We start from the raw sequence: 15947 nt of genomic DNA, 5'->3' as shown, positions 1-15947 counted from the left end.
ACCATGTTGAGGTTCTTCCAGCAAACAAGTTCACTATTCTTACTTCACCCTCCATAGAAGCTCAGCTCATAGACAAGAGCCATCCGAGTTCTTTGCTGCAAGTTAAAGATGCTGGCCTCAGTTTCCAGTGCAATCCTCATTTCTAACAGAGATCTCATTAGACTGGCCTTAACTGACAAAGTTTCTTCTGTCTGCATCCTAATTGCAATCATGTAGGCAGTCCTTAACATGTCCTTGCTCTTCCCTGGTCTCCTGTCTTCTGTGCCCTTACCAGAATTTCCCACATTGCCCCACTCAAAACAATTTAGTCTCTTTTCCTTAAAAAAAAAAATCTAATTGTGTGTATATGTGGGTCTCAGTGTATGCATGTAAGACCAGAGAGGGAATTGGATCCCCCTAGAGCTAAAGAAAGGTATGCACCACCACCACCCAGCCTGAAAATAGATTCCCCCGAGTCAGGTAATATATCATGACTAGTTTCCTTTCACTCTTCCCAGTTCCTCTTCCTCCACCCCTATCTAGAGCCGCCCACTTTCTGTCTCCCATTAGAAAATAAACAGGCTTCTAGGGGCTAATAATAAAGATATAACAAAGTACAATATAATGAGATAAAAGAAAAATTATGACATTGGGGTTGGACAAAACAAACCAACAAAAGGAAAAGAGTCCAAGAGAGGCACAAGAGTCAGAGACCCACTCACTCGCTCTCAGAAATCCCACAAAGCTCTGTGCTACCATTGCCCTAGCATATCTTGCAGTCAGGTCACCATTGCAGATCAAAGGGTTTTTTAGCTGGGTTGCTGTTTATGTTTCTCTTTTGGTAGCATGCAGAGTATCTCCTGTACTAAAGATGCTAGGGTGTGGGGATGAAGGCTCTTGTAGAGACCAGCTTGGCTTCTCCATGTTCAGTGAGTTCTGTAAGTGTTATCTCCAGCAATGGGGCTTTGCTGTTCCAGGTTTGTGGGGAGCAACTTATTGTCTTGGCAACAGCCTGGGAGTTCCCATGAGACCCCTTTAGCTAAGAACTCAATTAGATGTAACTCAATCCTGTTATTGGAAACTTCATTTGGTAACAAGAGATGGCCAACTGAGACTGTCTCTCACTTGTTATTTGATATTTCACTTAGATGGCTTTCATATTTCCTCCCTCACCCCCTTCTCTCCTCCCCCTCCCTACTTGATCCTCTTGTTTCAGCTCCTCCCCCATCCATTCATAACTATCTTTTCTGTTTCCCTTTTTAAATAAGAAGTACTTGTTAGTACCAGTTGTCTCTATTAGTTGGCACTACATCACGATGATGAATATCTATGCTTTTGAGGAAATTTATTTTGTTTATGACTTTGAAAGGGCAAGGTTAAGGGGCTTTCCTCTGGTGATGGCCTCCTTGCATCAGAGTCCTGGGGCACCAAAGGGCATTCCCACAACAAGAGACAGAATGAGTGTAAATCAGTCAGGAAACTTATGGGGCTTTACCCTTCAGACTTTGTTATCACATCATCTTGGCCAGTGGGTATGACTATTAGGGGTTTATGTGGGAAGACCTAACCCACTGTGTGCAGTACCATTCCCTAGGCAGGTGGTTCAGAACAGTAACAAGAAGGACAAGGTTAGCTGAGAGCAACCAAGCAAGTAGACCTGCATGCATTTATTTCTCTCTGTTCCCAGAGGCCCTGTTTCTGAATACCACAGTCAGATTAGGTTTGTATCCTTTTAATCCTCACAACAGAGATCAAACTTGGACACAACATTAAACTTCAATTCAACTGCATCCAAACCACATAGTTGCTAAGAGACTAACCTTAAAGCCAAAGTCAGAAGAGCACGGGAAGGCTACCCCGGGATTCACTGAAGTTGCTATTCAAACAGCTAGTGATCAGGGGCACTCTGTGGAATGTGGCTTCTTAGGAATCATTTAAGATCATATTGGGAGATTGCATTGCAAAGTTGCATGGTGTCCTGTAGCATATAATATGTGTAGCCAATGTGTAGTGATTCTTTCCTCCAAACCAGAATACCCCAGTTGGACATCTGAGGGGTAGCTGTGGGGGCACCACTTCTTACAATGAGAGCTAGTGAACCATCCCAGGAGTTCTGCTTCATGCCTTCAAAGATACTTCCCTATGTTGGAGTTCCTAGTAACCAACAGGGGAATGTCCTGGTCAGAGAACAGAATGTACAGCAGAGATGGAAGCCTGGTGGCACCTGGCTGCTTTGGGATCCTCCATGCTGGGCTAAGAGACCCACAAGGGTGCTGGCTGAGTAGTGCTAAAATGAAGAAATAAGGGTGTTGCTGCTCATTCTAGGCAGGTTCGGGTAGTCTGGGCTCTGTTGGCCCTCCACAGCAGTAATAAAAGAAATAGCAACAAGAATGAATGAAGAACTGGAAAACAAGACAAACCATGAATGGTTAAAGCCATGCAGACTGTGACTTGGTAATGAACTGCAAGGATGTGCATTCTCTTACAGCATCCAATGGGCATTTTCTTGTGCTGTATTGTGTACATTTTACAATCCCTATTTCACTTTTCTTTTTTTTTCTTCCCTCCTGTCCACCACCATTTTGTATGGGATCCTATATTCCTCTCTACTTCCCTCCTTTGTCCTCCTCGTTTGTGGTTTTGTTTTGTTGTCGTTTGTTCATTTGTTTTTGAAGTGGAGTCTTTCTGTTTAGTCCAGGCTGCCTCTTGCCTCTGCCTCTTTGAGTGTTTGGATCTCTCTCTCTCTCTCTCTCTCTCTCTCTCTCACACACACACACACACACACACACACACACCACACACCACACCACACACCACACCACACCACACACACTACCTTGTTCTGAGTGTTTGTTAGTTTTTTCAACTTTACACAAACCTAGACATATCTGGGAAGAGGGACTTTCAGCCAAGGAGCTGCTTGGATCAGATTGTCCTGTAGGCAAGTCTGTGGGGCATTTCCTTGATTAGTGATGACGTGGGGGAGGGCTCAGCATCCTGTGGGTGGTGCTGCCTATGGGTTGTATAAGGAAGCAGGCTGAGAAAGCCACTAGGCACCAACTAGTAAGCAGTGCCTCTATGTGGTTTCTGTTTGAGTTCCTGCCTCCAGGCTCCTGTTCTGCTTGAGTTCCGGCATTAGCTTTCATTAATGATAGACTGTTACCTGGAAGTATAAGCCAAAGAAATCCTATCCTCCCTGAATTGGTTTCAGTCAGTGTCTAATCACCAGACTAGGACACTGCATATTTGTGCTTTCTTTCATGTAGATTTCATAGGGCGAAGTACAGTGAGATTGTAAGTACTAGAACCAAAGAAGTGCTTGCCAGCAGAGACCCTGGGCTTTTTTCTGGGGAACCAAATATTTGTAACATTAGGAATCTCCCTAGGGAGAAATTCTGTGTGTTTGCAGATGTAGAGTGCCTTATTCATAGAGGGAGTCCTCTTATTTGGGGAAGTGAATGTGGGGGAAGGAGGAGGCATGTGCATCAGAAACACAAGAAGGGTCAACAGGCCTTTCCCATGTGTGGCGATAAATTGCAGATGGCCCTGATTTGAAGGACCTTCTCTTGCTGGGTCTGGGTATGAGGTAGGTTCCTCCCTCAGGAGAAGTTCTCTTACAGGCTGCATTTGGTGCCTCAGTCTTGACTAGGTAAATGTGTCTCCGTAGGACTTAGCAGCTTGCACAAATTGTGTGAATACTTGAGAATATTCAAGAACAGGTGACAGTTCTTCATAGGGGTGGCTGAACTGTCATGTGACAGTGGCTACAGGAGGCAGGAGTTTTAGATTCTACCCCCCCCCCACACACACACACATGCTCTGTGACAGTCCCTCAACATCTGATCATGAGGCTACTGTAAACATGCTAAGATTTCTCTCTTACCTTGCAACATGGATGAACCATGTAGATCCTATGCTGAGAGAACCACTCCCAGGAGAACCTTGAACTCACCAAATCTACAGAGACAGAAAGCAGGGTGGGGAGCGAGGAGCTGTGGAGGGAGCATCGAGTCAGGGCTGAGAGGGGAAAGAGTTTCAGTACAGGAAGATGGAAAGTTCTGGAGGCGGATGGTGTGGGTGGATGTTAATTCTGCCGAGCTGTCCACTTGGATGTGGTCAAATGGTCAGTGTCAGGCACAGTGCATTTTACCAGCATTAGAAGAAAGAATTCTTGTGCAGACAAGATCATCATGTGGCCTTTAAAGAGCTTCGCCAGCTGGGGGAAGCCAGAGAATGAGCAGCATACAGGAAGGCTCAGCCAGCCCTATGGGGATGGAGCAGAGTGAACCAGAGTCATAGAGCAGAATGCTGGCCTAGCTGGCAGCCACCAAGGAGAGAGGGACCACAAGCCCACAGCTGCAATAAATGAGCTTCTTCCAGAAGCCGGAGCGAGTCCAGATGGGGTCTTCTAGAAGCCTCCAAGTAAGGCCCAGCCAACATGTCCTCTGGCCCCATGTCAAGAGGCTGAGTGGAGAACCTGCCCTCCATCTGGACTCTGACCCACAATCATAACCTAGTGAATGGTTGCTACTTTAACTTACTGTTATGAGGACATACACACACACACACACACACACACACACCCATATATATATATATATACATAAATATATATACATACACATACATATCCATACATATCTATATATTACACACCACACACATACATACATATATACTACATACACACCACATACACATATACCCACACATACATACACAATATACCACATATACCACATACCTACTTACACACTCCACATACATACGCCACACACACACATTACATATATATATATATATACACACCACACACATACAGATAGCACACACATACTACATCGCCACACATTCACCCAGACACACCACATACATACACACTACACCACACTTATACACCACACACACATATATACATATACCACATATACAGACACACCATATACACATGCCACACATACATACCACATACATACATACATACACCACACATATATACACACCACACATATACACATCACACAAACACATACATCATAACACATATACATACACCAAACATACGCATACAAACACACACAACTCCCACATATACACAAAAACACACACACCACATATACACACAATACACATATACTCCCACAAACACACACACACACGCACACACACACACACACACACACACACACACACACACACACACACCACTCATTGCTATAGGCATGCCCCCTAGGGAAGTGTTCAGTGGCTGGGTATCTGGGAAGTGATTAGATTGTGAGAACTGTGACCTAATCAGTGGATTAATCCATGGAGGGGTCATAATTCGATGATGTTTTAAAAAGGAAACTAGAAGGAGAGGCCAACTTTGAGGAAGAGGTCACTGGGCTGTGCCCTTGAGAAGGGATAGCCTTCTCCCCTAGCCCTTCTCTCTGCTTATGGTGCTATTGTGGAGCCTGTAGGAAGTGAGGTCTGCCTGACAAAAGTAGATCAGTAGGGTGGGCTTTTGAAGGTTAACCTGCCCCTCATTCCATTCTGTCTGTTCTCTGCACTACTTTTCTCCAGGAAACAAGAAACTGGTCACCCCAGATGGGGCCATGAACAGTAGACCGAAGAAAGGATTCTACCCAAGTTTCAATTAGAATCAATGAGTTTATTAGGGGGAGGAGTTGCTTATGAGGAGTGTGGGTAATCCCAAACACTTCCACCACCTAAACGCCTCACCTCGTGGATTCTGGATCATGGAGTCCTGGCTCCAGTTAAACTTGGCACAGTCCAGCATCTCCCAGGACCCTGACAGGTACTGAGCAGGAGGGAGAGGTAGCTGGAATCCCAGGTGAAGATACAGTGACCTCTTCTCCCTAAACTGAGGAGCATTAGCAGCCCCATGGCCGTTACCAAAACATGGCGGTCACCATGTGGGTCTGCACATTTCAGTATCATGACTACAGAGCCAAAGTCATGGTTTTCTCCATGATGACCCAGAGGTAATCAGTTGACTTCAACCTCTAGCTTCTACCTTATGTCTCTGCTGCCATAGACATAGCGGTTCCTCCCTGCCTTCCCTGTTGTGATGGACATGAGTCTCTCTGAAATCATGAACCAGAATAAATCTCTCCTGTTTCGGGTAGGTATCTGGCCGCAACAATGTAAGATCAGCTAACACACCTGGTGGGATATTCTCCCCTTCCCTTGCCCCACCCTGTGCAAGACAGAGTTTATCTACTCCTTTGATGATCATGTGAGGGCTGAGGGCCAAAGACTTCATCTCTGTGGGCAAGCAGGCAGCGAGCATCCTGCTAGATCCAACCATCAGCAAACAGAGGGCTGTTGAACAGTTAGCAAACGTGTGCACTTCAGAGGGGCATCGAGGCACCAGCCTATCCTAGGTCCATCTGAAGAGGCTGGGTTCCTGGGCCTGGCAGCCATGGGATCTGAGAAGCAAAGGGAGACAGGGAGATTGTTCTACGTGTTCCAGGAAGAACTGGGGATCTGTTCCTGAGAGTTCTGTAGGGACTATGAGGCTGCTGTAGAACATTTAGAAGAGACTGCAAATCCATCCCAGAATGGATGAGAGGGGATGGTGAGGGTGCTTTAGTACGGTCTAGAAGGTACTGGGGTATAATTTAGTCAGAGGCATGCACACATGCCCCTTCTTCCTGTCACTTAAATAAATAATAAATGAATAAATGTAGAAAACGCTTGCCTTGTCAGCATAAGGATCTAAGTTTGATTACTTAAGCTATAAAAATGCCAGACATGGTGGTGCATGCTTGTAATCCCAGTATTGGGGAGGTAGAGACAGAAAGCTCTCTGGGGCTCTCTAACCAGTCAGTCTAGTTTAACTGGTGAGCTCCAGGGCAGTGAAAGACTCTATTTTAAAGCAGGACAGCATTCTTGAGGATGACAATCAGTATTGTCCCCCCAGCCTCTACACACATGTGTATGTACAATATGGACATTTAAAAATATGTCCCAGAATGCTCTGAAGGGAATGGAGAGGCTATTTTTTCAGAACATAGAGAGGCAATGAAGATGCTGGACATAGGGATCCAGATGCTAGGGGATGGGGGTGGGGGCGGGTGAATCTGGCCTACCACCCATCAAGGAAGGTCCAAGTGCTCTGGGAACAGAAGGCTTCTAGCTGCTGGCACTGGGTCCTTCCTGACCCTGTGCATGAAGAGTCCTGGGTTCCTTAAAACCAGATATCCTGGTCTGGGAGTTTTACTGGGCAGTTTGGGAGGCTTGGGAGGGGGAGCTGGAATCTTCATATCTCTGTGTTGGTGGCAGGATGACCTCAGGTCTCATCAGAGACTGGAAGTAGGCAGAAGAGAAGAGGGCATTGGAGGCCACCCCTGTCCTCCAGGGCAGAGGTAGCACATCTGTGGTGGGAGACAAAGATACCCCAGGACCCTGTGGTGCTGTAAGACCCTTCTGGAGAGAAAGAGAGGGGCCTACCGTGGGGTCAGGGAGTATCTGCCTTTTCGATCCAAGCCACAGTAGGAGTGAATGGAAAACCAGAGGAAGGCACAGAGCATCATAGCGTATACCTGGAACAATCAGGAGAGATGTCTAGGAATCAATAGCCACCAACAACCCTGATGGAAGATTTTTTTCTTTTTTCTTTTTTTTTTTTTTTACCACTTCCAGGGAAGTTTCTAGGATTGGGAAATGGAGGGCATGAGCTAGACACTGGGCCTCCTCCCTGGGTCAGGAGCTGGTTCCTCCCTGCTTACTGGGCCTGGAAGATCCTGGTAATGCCCTGACTAGAGCATTGGCCTGGGAGCAATAACCCAGGGACTGCTTCTACTTGGGAAGAGTGGAGGCAGGGCAGGGTAGAGGGAGGGCCAGGAAGGAACTGGTGGCTACCGTGAGGGCCAGGCTGGTGCAGGTCAGGGCAGAAGCAATACTGTAGTGTGTCCACAGAAAGTTCCCGATGCTCTGGAGGCAGTCCTGGACAAAGGTAGCATGCGTGGTCGCCCACCCTGGCTGGCCCTCCCTGCACAGTGTGCTCAGCTTCCCCTAATTCCACATTCCTCCCAGAAGCCCCTGGAGCTGCGTGGTTTGCTGAACCAGTGCTGAGGCCAGGACAGTCATGGTATAGACTTCCCAAGCAGAACTTCTGAGCACTCTGGGAAAGAGGCTTCATGAACCTTGAGACTGAGGGCATGAAGCTTGTCTGTGGGTCCAGTGGCCTACTCCCTGGGGGCCAGGTAGGACCTTCCTTTTTAGTTCTAGCTGCCCTGAGCTCATCCAGTGGGCCACTGTTTGTCCCTAGGTAGTCCAGTGGGGGAGGGTCGTGGGTGGGAGGCAGGGATAGGGAGAAGAATCACAGTTCCCCAGAGGCTGCTGTTAGTGGAGGGCAGAAAATCTGATGCTGCAGGTCTCTTCACTGTGGACCTGACAGGACCTCCCTCTCCCCCTTGCCCCCCTCCCCCTCCCCTCTTTCCCCTCTCCCCCTCCCCCTCTCCCTCTCTCCCTTCCTTTTTCCCTTCCCCCTCTCCCCCCCTCTCTCAACAGGGAGTTGACCATTGGCATCTGGGACATTCATATGCTGGCATTTTGTTGGGGATAGGCCGAGATGTTTGGGGAGGGTGAGGATGGGCTGGACCATGTGGAGCCAACCGCACAGGGTGCATTTTGGCAAGGAAATGGTCCTTTTGACCCTTACTGGCTTGAGCTGGCCTTTGCTTCTCTCCCACCAGGGATCCTTTGCAAGCAGCTGTGGTACCTTGCCACCCTGGAGGTAGGGGGCAGGCACTGAACTATTTTGTATTTGGGACCTGAGGACTGTTCTTGGGTAGATGGGGCTCCGATGGGGCTCCCTGACTCTCAGCCCCGTCCCAGCAGGCCAGCTCCCTTCCCTTCTGGGCCTTGAGCCATTCCCCACCCTCTTGTTTCTTGGAGGGTAGCCAGACATCTCTCCCCATGAGATAGGGCTGGTTTGTTTCCAGAACAGCAGGGGGATGGGACAAAGAGGGGGCTGGGTAGGGAGAGACAGCCAGGAGGGGAGAGTGAGTCAAAGCCTATCCCTCAGGGTAGAAGGGCCATTCCATGCCCTCACCCTGGTACTTTCTGCTCTTTTGGGACCCCTGGGGATCCCTTCCTACTCTCTCTAAATACCTGATAGCTTTGAGCTTCTAGAAGCTTTAGAGGAGAGGGGAGGGGAGGGGAGGAGAGGGAAGGTTCTTGAAGGGGAAGCCTCATAAAGGAAGAAAGAGTAGGTGGGGCACATGCCTGCTGCTAGCCTGCAAAAGAGAGTTGGGCCTAGGGTTAAAGTCAAGCTGGCCATCCCATTAGTTTCCTTCCCTGTGGCCCTCTATCACGGGGCTGGGGGTACATTCCTGAGACTCTAGGGTAGTTCCCAAGATGTGAGGGGCCAGAGGGGCAAAGAGGATGAAGATGTCTCTTCATAGGTAAAACCTGAAGTGCCCAACCCTTACCTGACCTGAGTCCAGAAGCCTTTATCTCCCTCCTCCTCACCTCTCTCATGACCTCCTGGCCCTGACACATGATGGCTCCCGTGCTCACCAGAAGCCCAAAAGGAGACTTCTTCCCACAACACAGAAACTGCAAGACAGACCAGGGAGGAGCATAGAGGGGGCAGGACTGATTGATGGGAAAACTAAGGCAACAAAGGACAAGTGCTTTGGGTGATTCTGCAAACTAGGCTCCCCAGAGACCAATGCCAGGGCTTAGGATCACAACTGCTCCTGGAAGAACAGCCACCAGTGGCTTGGCTTGTTGACAGAACAGCCTGGGTTTCTTAAGACCACTTCCTCTTACAGCAGGGTCCTGCTGCTTGCCTGGTGGCTAAACACTTATTTCCTCGAAGAATATCCAATTTCTTCTTGGAATTCTCAGTCCCTGTTGAACAGGGGCATTGCCCTTCTATTTTGCATTGGCCATATATCGGGTAGCCAGTCCTGTCTGGAGTAGAGGAGGATGGGTGGGAGCTCGCTCAGTCATCTACCCAAAATGAACCTGTGTTCTGAGACCTCCTTTTGAAGCCCGGCCAGGATGGCTGACTCTACAGGATTTCTGGCATCCATTCTCTGGAGCACAGCAAGTATGACTACCCTGTCCTTAGCTCACCGTGTCCTGGATGACGGCCAGCTCCTGCCACCAGCTGCTAGATGGGTTCTTCATTGCCTGATCATACACGAAGTCATAGGTGTCCAACACCACATCCTCCACCTGCATGAGAGCATCACAGGAGGCAATGCCCTGAGAGAGACCCAGGGAAGCCCACATCCTGGGCCTCCTTCTCCAAGGACTTTCCTCCTACCATGGCAATCCTGTGGCTTGCCTACTGCCCTCAGGATCCCAAAGATTAAAGAAGAGGCCAGCAGAGCTCAGCTCTTCACCCTCAGTGGTAGCTTCTGGGTCGCATAGAGTGGCATCCTGGTGCTACTGTTGGCCTGGTTATAGGCAATAGGCCCAGCTTGCTGAGAAGTGTGGACAGAGGCCAGGACTAGTTCCTTGTTTCCCTAAGGTGCTTGAGGGTCTTTCTCCAGAACTACCCAGAAGACTGGGAAGATGAGCTCTAAGTCTTGGACCAGGGAAGGTAAAGGTACCTGGCATCAGATACAGGTAGACAAGGAAGAGGAGGAAGGATGCTGGCCCTGTCTTTGCTCTATACACAGAAAGCCTAGACTGTTTTGCTCCTGTCTCCTAGCTCTGTTTTCCCATTCTACTCAATCCCTACCCTAAGATGCCCTCCCCCAGGCCAAATATGTTTTCAGAGACAAGCTGGAATTTAATCTCTTCCAGGAATGCATCTTGGACATGGGGCTTACTGGTCTCCTGACCCAGGGCAAGTACTTCTACATCTTTTTGTCTTGAAGACCCTGAGTCCTCCCCACTTCCAAGCCTCATGCCAGGCCAGCAGCCAGGTCACACAAATGGTTGCCCTAAATGGGTGGGGTGGTGTTGAAGCCCCATGTGTCCTCTGGTCACTCATGCTTTTCAGAAAGGCAGGGTATCTGTCCCGTGGCTTGGTGTCCTCTATGGGCCTCACTCGCCAGCTGCCTGCAGGTCATAGTGGACAGGTGGGCAGTTAGAGGTGCTTAGTTAATTCAGCCCAGGCCCAAGGCCCCTGCAGGAGCCAGGGGAACTCCTTGCTAACTGCTGATCCTGGCACCGATTCCTCCCTCTCCATCCATGAAACAGAGCCAGACATCCCCATGAGTCATCCCAGCTCAGCCTGCCCCAGCCCTCCCCCACTGGGGGCAGGTGCCAAGCTGGCCTTGGTTTGCTGGTCAGTTGAGCCCAGAACCCTCTCATGGGCTCAGCTTCTTTGAGTTTATGGGGCTACTGTGTCCTTAAGGGAGCAAATCCTAGGGAAGGCTGAGAATGTCTGGAGCTATTCTGGAATGGGCGGGGCAGGTAGCAGAAATGAGCAGGCCCACTTGAACTAGCTGTTTTTTTTTTTCTTTTTCTTTTTTTTTTTGTATCACTCCCTAGCACAATTGACTTTATTTCCCTCATGAGTTCTACCACTTTTCAAGGATGTCCCAGTGCCCCAGGGCCCTCTGTCCACTGTCATTCCTACAGGACAATGGGGATGACATCAGCTGTAGAGCTCAGCTCAGCTTGGTTCTGCCCAGCATCCCACCCCCAAAGTGCAGAACAACAGAGCCCTGCCTAGACTTTAGAACTAATCTTGGAATTTTACAGACCAGGCTGAACTCTCTCTGCAGAGCCCAAGCACTGGGGCAGAGGGTAGTACATGGCCATCTGGGCATTTGGCATCCTGAGTGCTCTGTAAGAGACAGATGCTGGAGATTTTCATGGGAATAGAGAGGGTGGACCAGAGGCTTCCTAAACCAGGGCCAGAAGCGTCCACACCATTTGCCCAGGGGTCCCTTCCAATAAGAAAACTGGCTGCAGGGCTGGCAAGCAGTTTCTGGGTTACAAACTCTCCCTTGTAAGTGTTTTGTCCAGTGTGGAGGATGGAGGGAGCCCTGAGTGGATGAAGTCCTGAGTGGGTATTTGTTGTCAAGGACTACAGCCTCATGAGAAGTTGGCAAAGCCATCCACTGTGTGAGTCTCACTAAGATGAGCTGAAGCTGCCTTCTGTCTGGCTGTATACAGTAAACCCTGTCTTCTTGTTGATCTGTATGTAATAACCCTGCTTCCATATTCAGCTACAGATAATTAACACACCAAGCTGCTGGGGGATAGGAGATTGCAGGTTTCCCATCAGAGAGCTCAAGCCACCAGATCCTAGAGCTCTCTCCCTCCCTCCCTCCCTCCTTCCCTCTCTCTCTCTCTCTCTCTCTCTCTCTGTCTCTGTCTTCTCTCTCTCTCTCTCTCTCTCTCTCTCTCTCTCTCTCTCTGTGTGTGTGTGTGTGTGTGTGTGTGTGTGTATTTGCACATGCGTGCACCTGTCCTTTCTTTAGTCCTTTGCCACCCCTAGCCCCTGTTGGGCTAATCCCTGCAGCCCAGGTTATTGCAGTTTGAGACCTCATGTCCCGGGTACCACCCTGTCTTTCTATCTGCCTGGGCTTGGTGACTCCCCTCCCCCACGCTTGGCAGCTCGGGGCTATACAGATGGGCCCTACAGGCAAGGTCAGGAGGACCCCATGTGGAGCTGCAGGCGGCTTGTGGACCAGCACTGGGTCCTGAGGCTACAGAGGCATGCCTGTTTTATGCTTGGTCTTGACATGAATTATTAAGGAAAACCAAACGATTCATTTTCCCCTCCTAGGGGACACTGGGAGATTGTGGCAAAGTGGCTCTGTAGCCACCACGAGGGTGTAATGAATAAATAGCCCTATCACTCTGCATTCATCCCATAACAGGCTGAGCTACACCGCCATCTTCACCAACATTGGGTGCCTGCCAAGACCTGGGTCCTAGGAAGGGGACCAGGAAGGAGCTCCCCATCCTCACTTCATGCCGGAGCCTGTGTGTACACAGACACAGTCAAGATCTCTTTCTCCTCTGTTCTTCATCCTGTTAGACCCTTGTTTTAGGATGTCTTGGGAACCTTTCCAGTGAGGTTCAGGGGGACTAGGGGGACTTTCAAGTATTACCAGTTGACTCCTGTATCCTTTCTCACTCATGTGACTGGAGGTAGCTGGGCTGACCAAGCTCTGACGTGTCTGGCCTGGACCGCCCCCCCCCCCCCCCCCCCCCCCCCAGTATGAAGATGGTAGATGATGGGAGGATGTTTTGGAGATTCTGTGCAAGCTGTGCTTGGTGCCAGACACTACCTCATTCCAACCTGGGACAACCCAGAACTAGGTCCATGTTCCAGACCACCTGGGAGTGGAATGGAGCCTGACTCCTCCCCGCCCCCGTGCTCCCCACTGCTGGCTCATCTTTACCATGCAGTAGCCCTCCAGTAGGGCTTCTACTTTCTGTTCACAGAAGCAGACATAGAGGCCCGGGTGGATAGAGGACGTGTGCTCAAGTCTGTCCTTCTACCCTTGATTTCAAACCCAAGATGTCTTGACCCAGGCTACCTCCAGGTAGCTCTCTAGGGGTAGCTCACGTGGGCCCTGCTGGAATTCAGAACTCTAAGATGGGCCAACAGACCAGAGTCCAGGAGGAAGCCCTACCCCGCCCAGAGCCAGGCAGGGCTTAGAGAATTGCCCTAGTAGCCAGTCTTATGGGGATTGGAGTAAAGGGCCTCTTTCTCTAGACTAAGCCCTGCTTGTTGCTGTCTGTTCTCTGGTCCCTGTGAGGCCCCTGCCATTCTGGACCCTAGGTTTAGGGCTCAGGATGTAAACACAGCTTTAGAACAGGGAGATGGGTTGCAGCTGCTGCAGGCCAACCCAAAGCCAGACCCTGGTACCTGGCAGCTGTCTCCACTGAGGCCACCCACACTGTGACCCAATCCTCCAGCCACCCAGACCACCCCTCAGTGGACAGGGAATGTTCTGCCAAAATGCTGCTTGACTGTCCTGCCTCAAGCAGAACTTCTGGGCATCCATGCCCTCAAGCTATTGTGGAGGTTGAACCCCCTTCCAGATCCCCTGGAGTATAGATAATCTTTTTTTTCCCCTTCTAATTTCAGGGTTGATATGAGCCTTGGGGAAATCTCCCTGGGCAGGGAAGACAAGCAGAAACTCTGGGCAAAGTGTCTGGCTGGTCCAGGGAGAGGTTCCTGGCTGCACTCACCTGGGTGGGGTTGTGGAATCTCCAGAAGGCCACCTGTACCAGGATGCAGAATGACAGGGCAAAGCACAGGAAACCCTGGGGACAGAGATGTTCTTGTCACTGCATAGCCAGGTAGGTGGCCTGGAGAGGCAGGTGAACAGCTTCCCCAACTGGGTGTGGCTGAGGTGCAGGTTTGAGCCCCATCCCCTACTGCCTAGGGGAGGCTTTTTCTGGGAAAGTCCTTCCCCAGGCTTTGTGTGCTTCTGAGGACCTGTGACCTAAGGTGCTACACTGCTTTCCTGAGAATGGCAGGCTTTTCCAGGGTGGTGGAGAGCCCTGCCCATGGGAGAAACTGTGACCCAGAAAGGCTAGGCTGCAGCTCCCCATATCTGAAATTCTGACAGCAGAACCTCCTACCCTTTAAACATAAACGGGCCAGCATCTATGTTTTATTTTATTTTTAAGTTACATGTATTATATGTACATGTATAGGGATGCCTGGGGTGACCGGAAGAAGGGGGTTGGATCTGGAGCCACAGCTTGTTCTGTATGGATCCTGGGAACTAAACTTGGGTCCTCTGGAAGATCAGGCATCCCTCATAACTGCTGAGCTGTTGTTTCTCCAGCATTTCTCATATACTTAACCACCCATCCTTTGAGGTAGGGTCTATGTAGCCCAGGCTGGCCTTGAACTTATGACCCTCTCACCTTCATCTTCTCAGCGCTCTGATTACAGGTGTGTACAACCACTACGTTTTATTCAGCGCTTGTGACTGAACAAAGATGTGATACATGCTAGGCAAACACTCTATCAACTGACCCACATCCCTAGCCGCAAACTTCTCTCTCGAAGGTGGGGAAAAGCCACTTCATACTGGACGCCTACTGCTAGTTCTTTGTTTTGTTTCTGAAACACATTTCCAAGGAGACCTTAACCTCTACAATCTGACTCATTCAGAACCACAGCCCACAACCCCGGGCATACGTTTGACACCCTGGAGACTATGGTCTTCCTCATCTTTCTGGTGAGTTTCCTACCCTTCCTCTATACCACTGCATGGGTCTCTGTGGTTCCCCAACTACCAACCCTCACCCAGAGTGCAAAAAGGGGCCATCTTCACACACTCAGCCTTTTCTTCTTTCCGTTATTTGGGGCACAGACTTCTGACGTCTTTATAGGCAGGAGTGGACAATGCAGACGTCTCCCCTGACCATGTACTAGTCCAAGTCCCTACATTTTGTGGGTAGTATCAGAGGGTCATTCTTGACCAGGAATCCTGTTCCCCAGCCCAACAAAGTCCTATCTAGTAACCTCAGATCTGGGGTACCCTAGAGCCTCTGCCTGGCGCTCTTGATTGCTACTCAGCTTCAGGGCCATGCACATAGGTCCACCCACCTGTGTGACCATTGAGCCACCTTCATTTCAACCACCTTCCCACTCTAAAGTGTCACTGGCATGCCGCTCTATGAATATGGGCAGCTGTAGCCTGGCTGTCTTAACCCAGCACCACTCAGGGATAACCCCCATGAGGAAAAGTGACCGCTACGCAGAATGACCTACAGTCATTGACCAGGGCGCTAGGAACAGATAGCCCATGCCAGGGCTAGCTTAGCTCTACAAAATATGTGCGAAAAGCTGGGGTCACTGGCACCGGCCCTCAAACTTGGGTGGGGAATCTCCCCTCTGCAGGAATGGGGAATCCTCTTCCCTGCTTCTTCCTGACAGTTCCAGAGTTGTCTGTCTTAGAGCTGGCCCTGGGGTTGCCTGCTGCTCGGCTTTTCTTTCGCCTTTATGTCCTCCTCCTCTTCCTCCTCCCCCTCTTCCTCCTCCTCCTCTTCCCCCTCCTCTTCTTCCTCCTCCT

The 15947-nt window shown here is 49.9% G+C and overlaps 1 protein-coding gene across 5 annotated transcripts in view; it reads right to left on the bottom strand.

Moving 5' to 3' along the window:
• Nucleotides 1-5608: 5608 nt before the first annotated feature.
• Nucleotides 5609-15947, bottom strand: part of Tspan32 (tetraspanin 32) — a 14961-nt gene continuing 4622 nt past the window's right edge. For 2 of the 5 annotated variants that reach the window (XM_031388958.1, XM_031388963.1), the window contains 4 exons: nt 14107-14181; nt 10072-10173; nt 9420-9546; nt 6419-7526 (listed from right to left, as the gene is read on the bottom strand). In XM_031388958.1, the coding sequence (XP_031244818.1) occupies nt 7201-7526; nt 9420-9546; nt 10072-10173; nt 14107-14181 (630 nt within the window). In that variant the 3' untranslated portion in view covers nt 6419-7200. The other 3 variants (XM_031388959.1, XM_031388960.1, XM_031388961.1) reach the window with 3 other exon arrangements.

The sequence above is a fragment of the Mastomys coucha genome, unplaced genomic scaffold, assembly GCF_008632895.1.
Source record: "Mastomys coucha isolate ucsf_1 unplaced genomic scaffold, UCSF_Mcou_1 pScaffold21, whole genome shotgun sequence".
Taxonomy (NCBI): domain Eukaryota; kingdom Metazoa; phylum Chordata; class Mammalia; order Rodentia; family Muridae; genus Mastomys; species Mastomys coucha.
The sequence above is the reverse complement of the archived record's forward strand: the minus strand, read 5'-3'. Positions and strand labels throughout refer to the sequence as shown.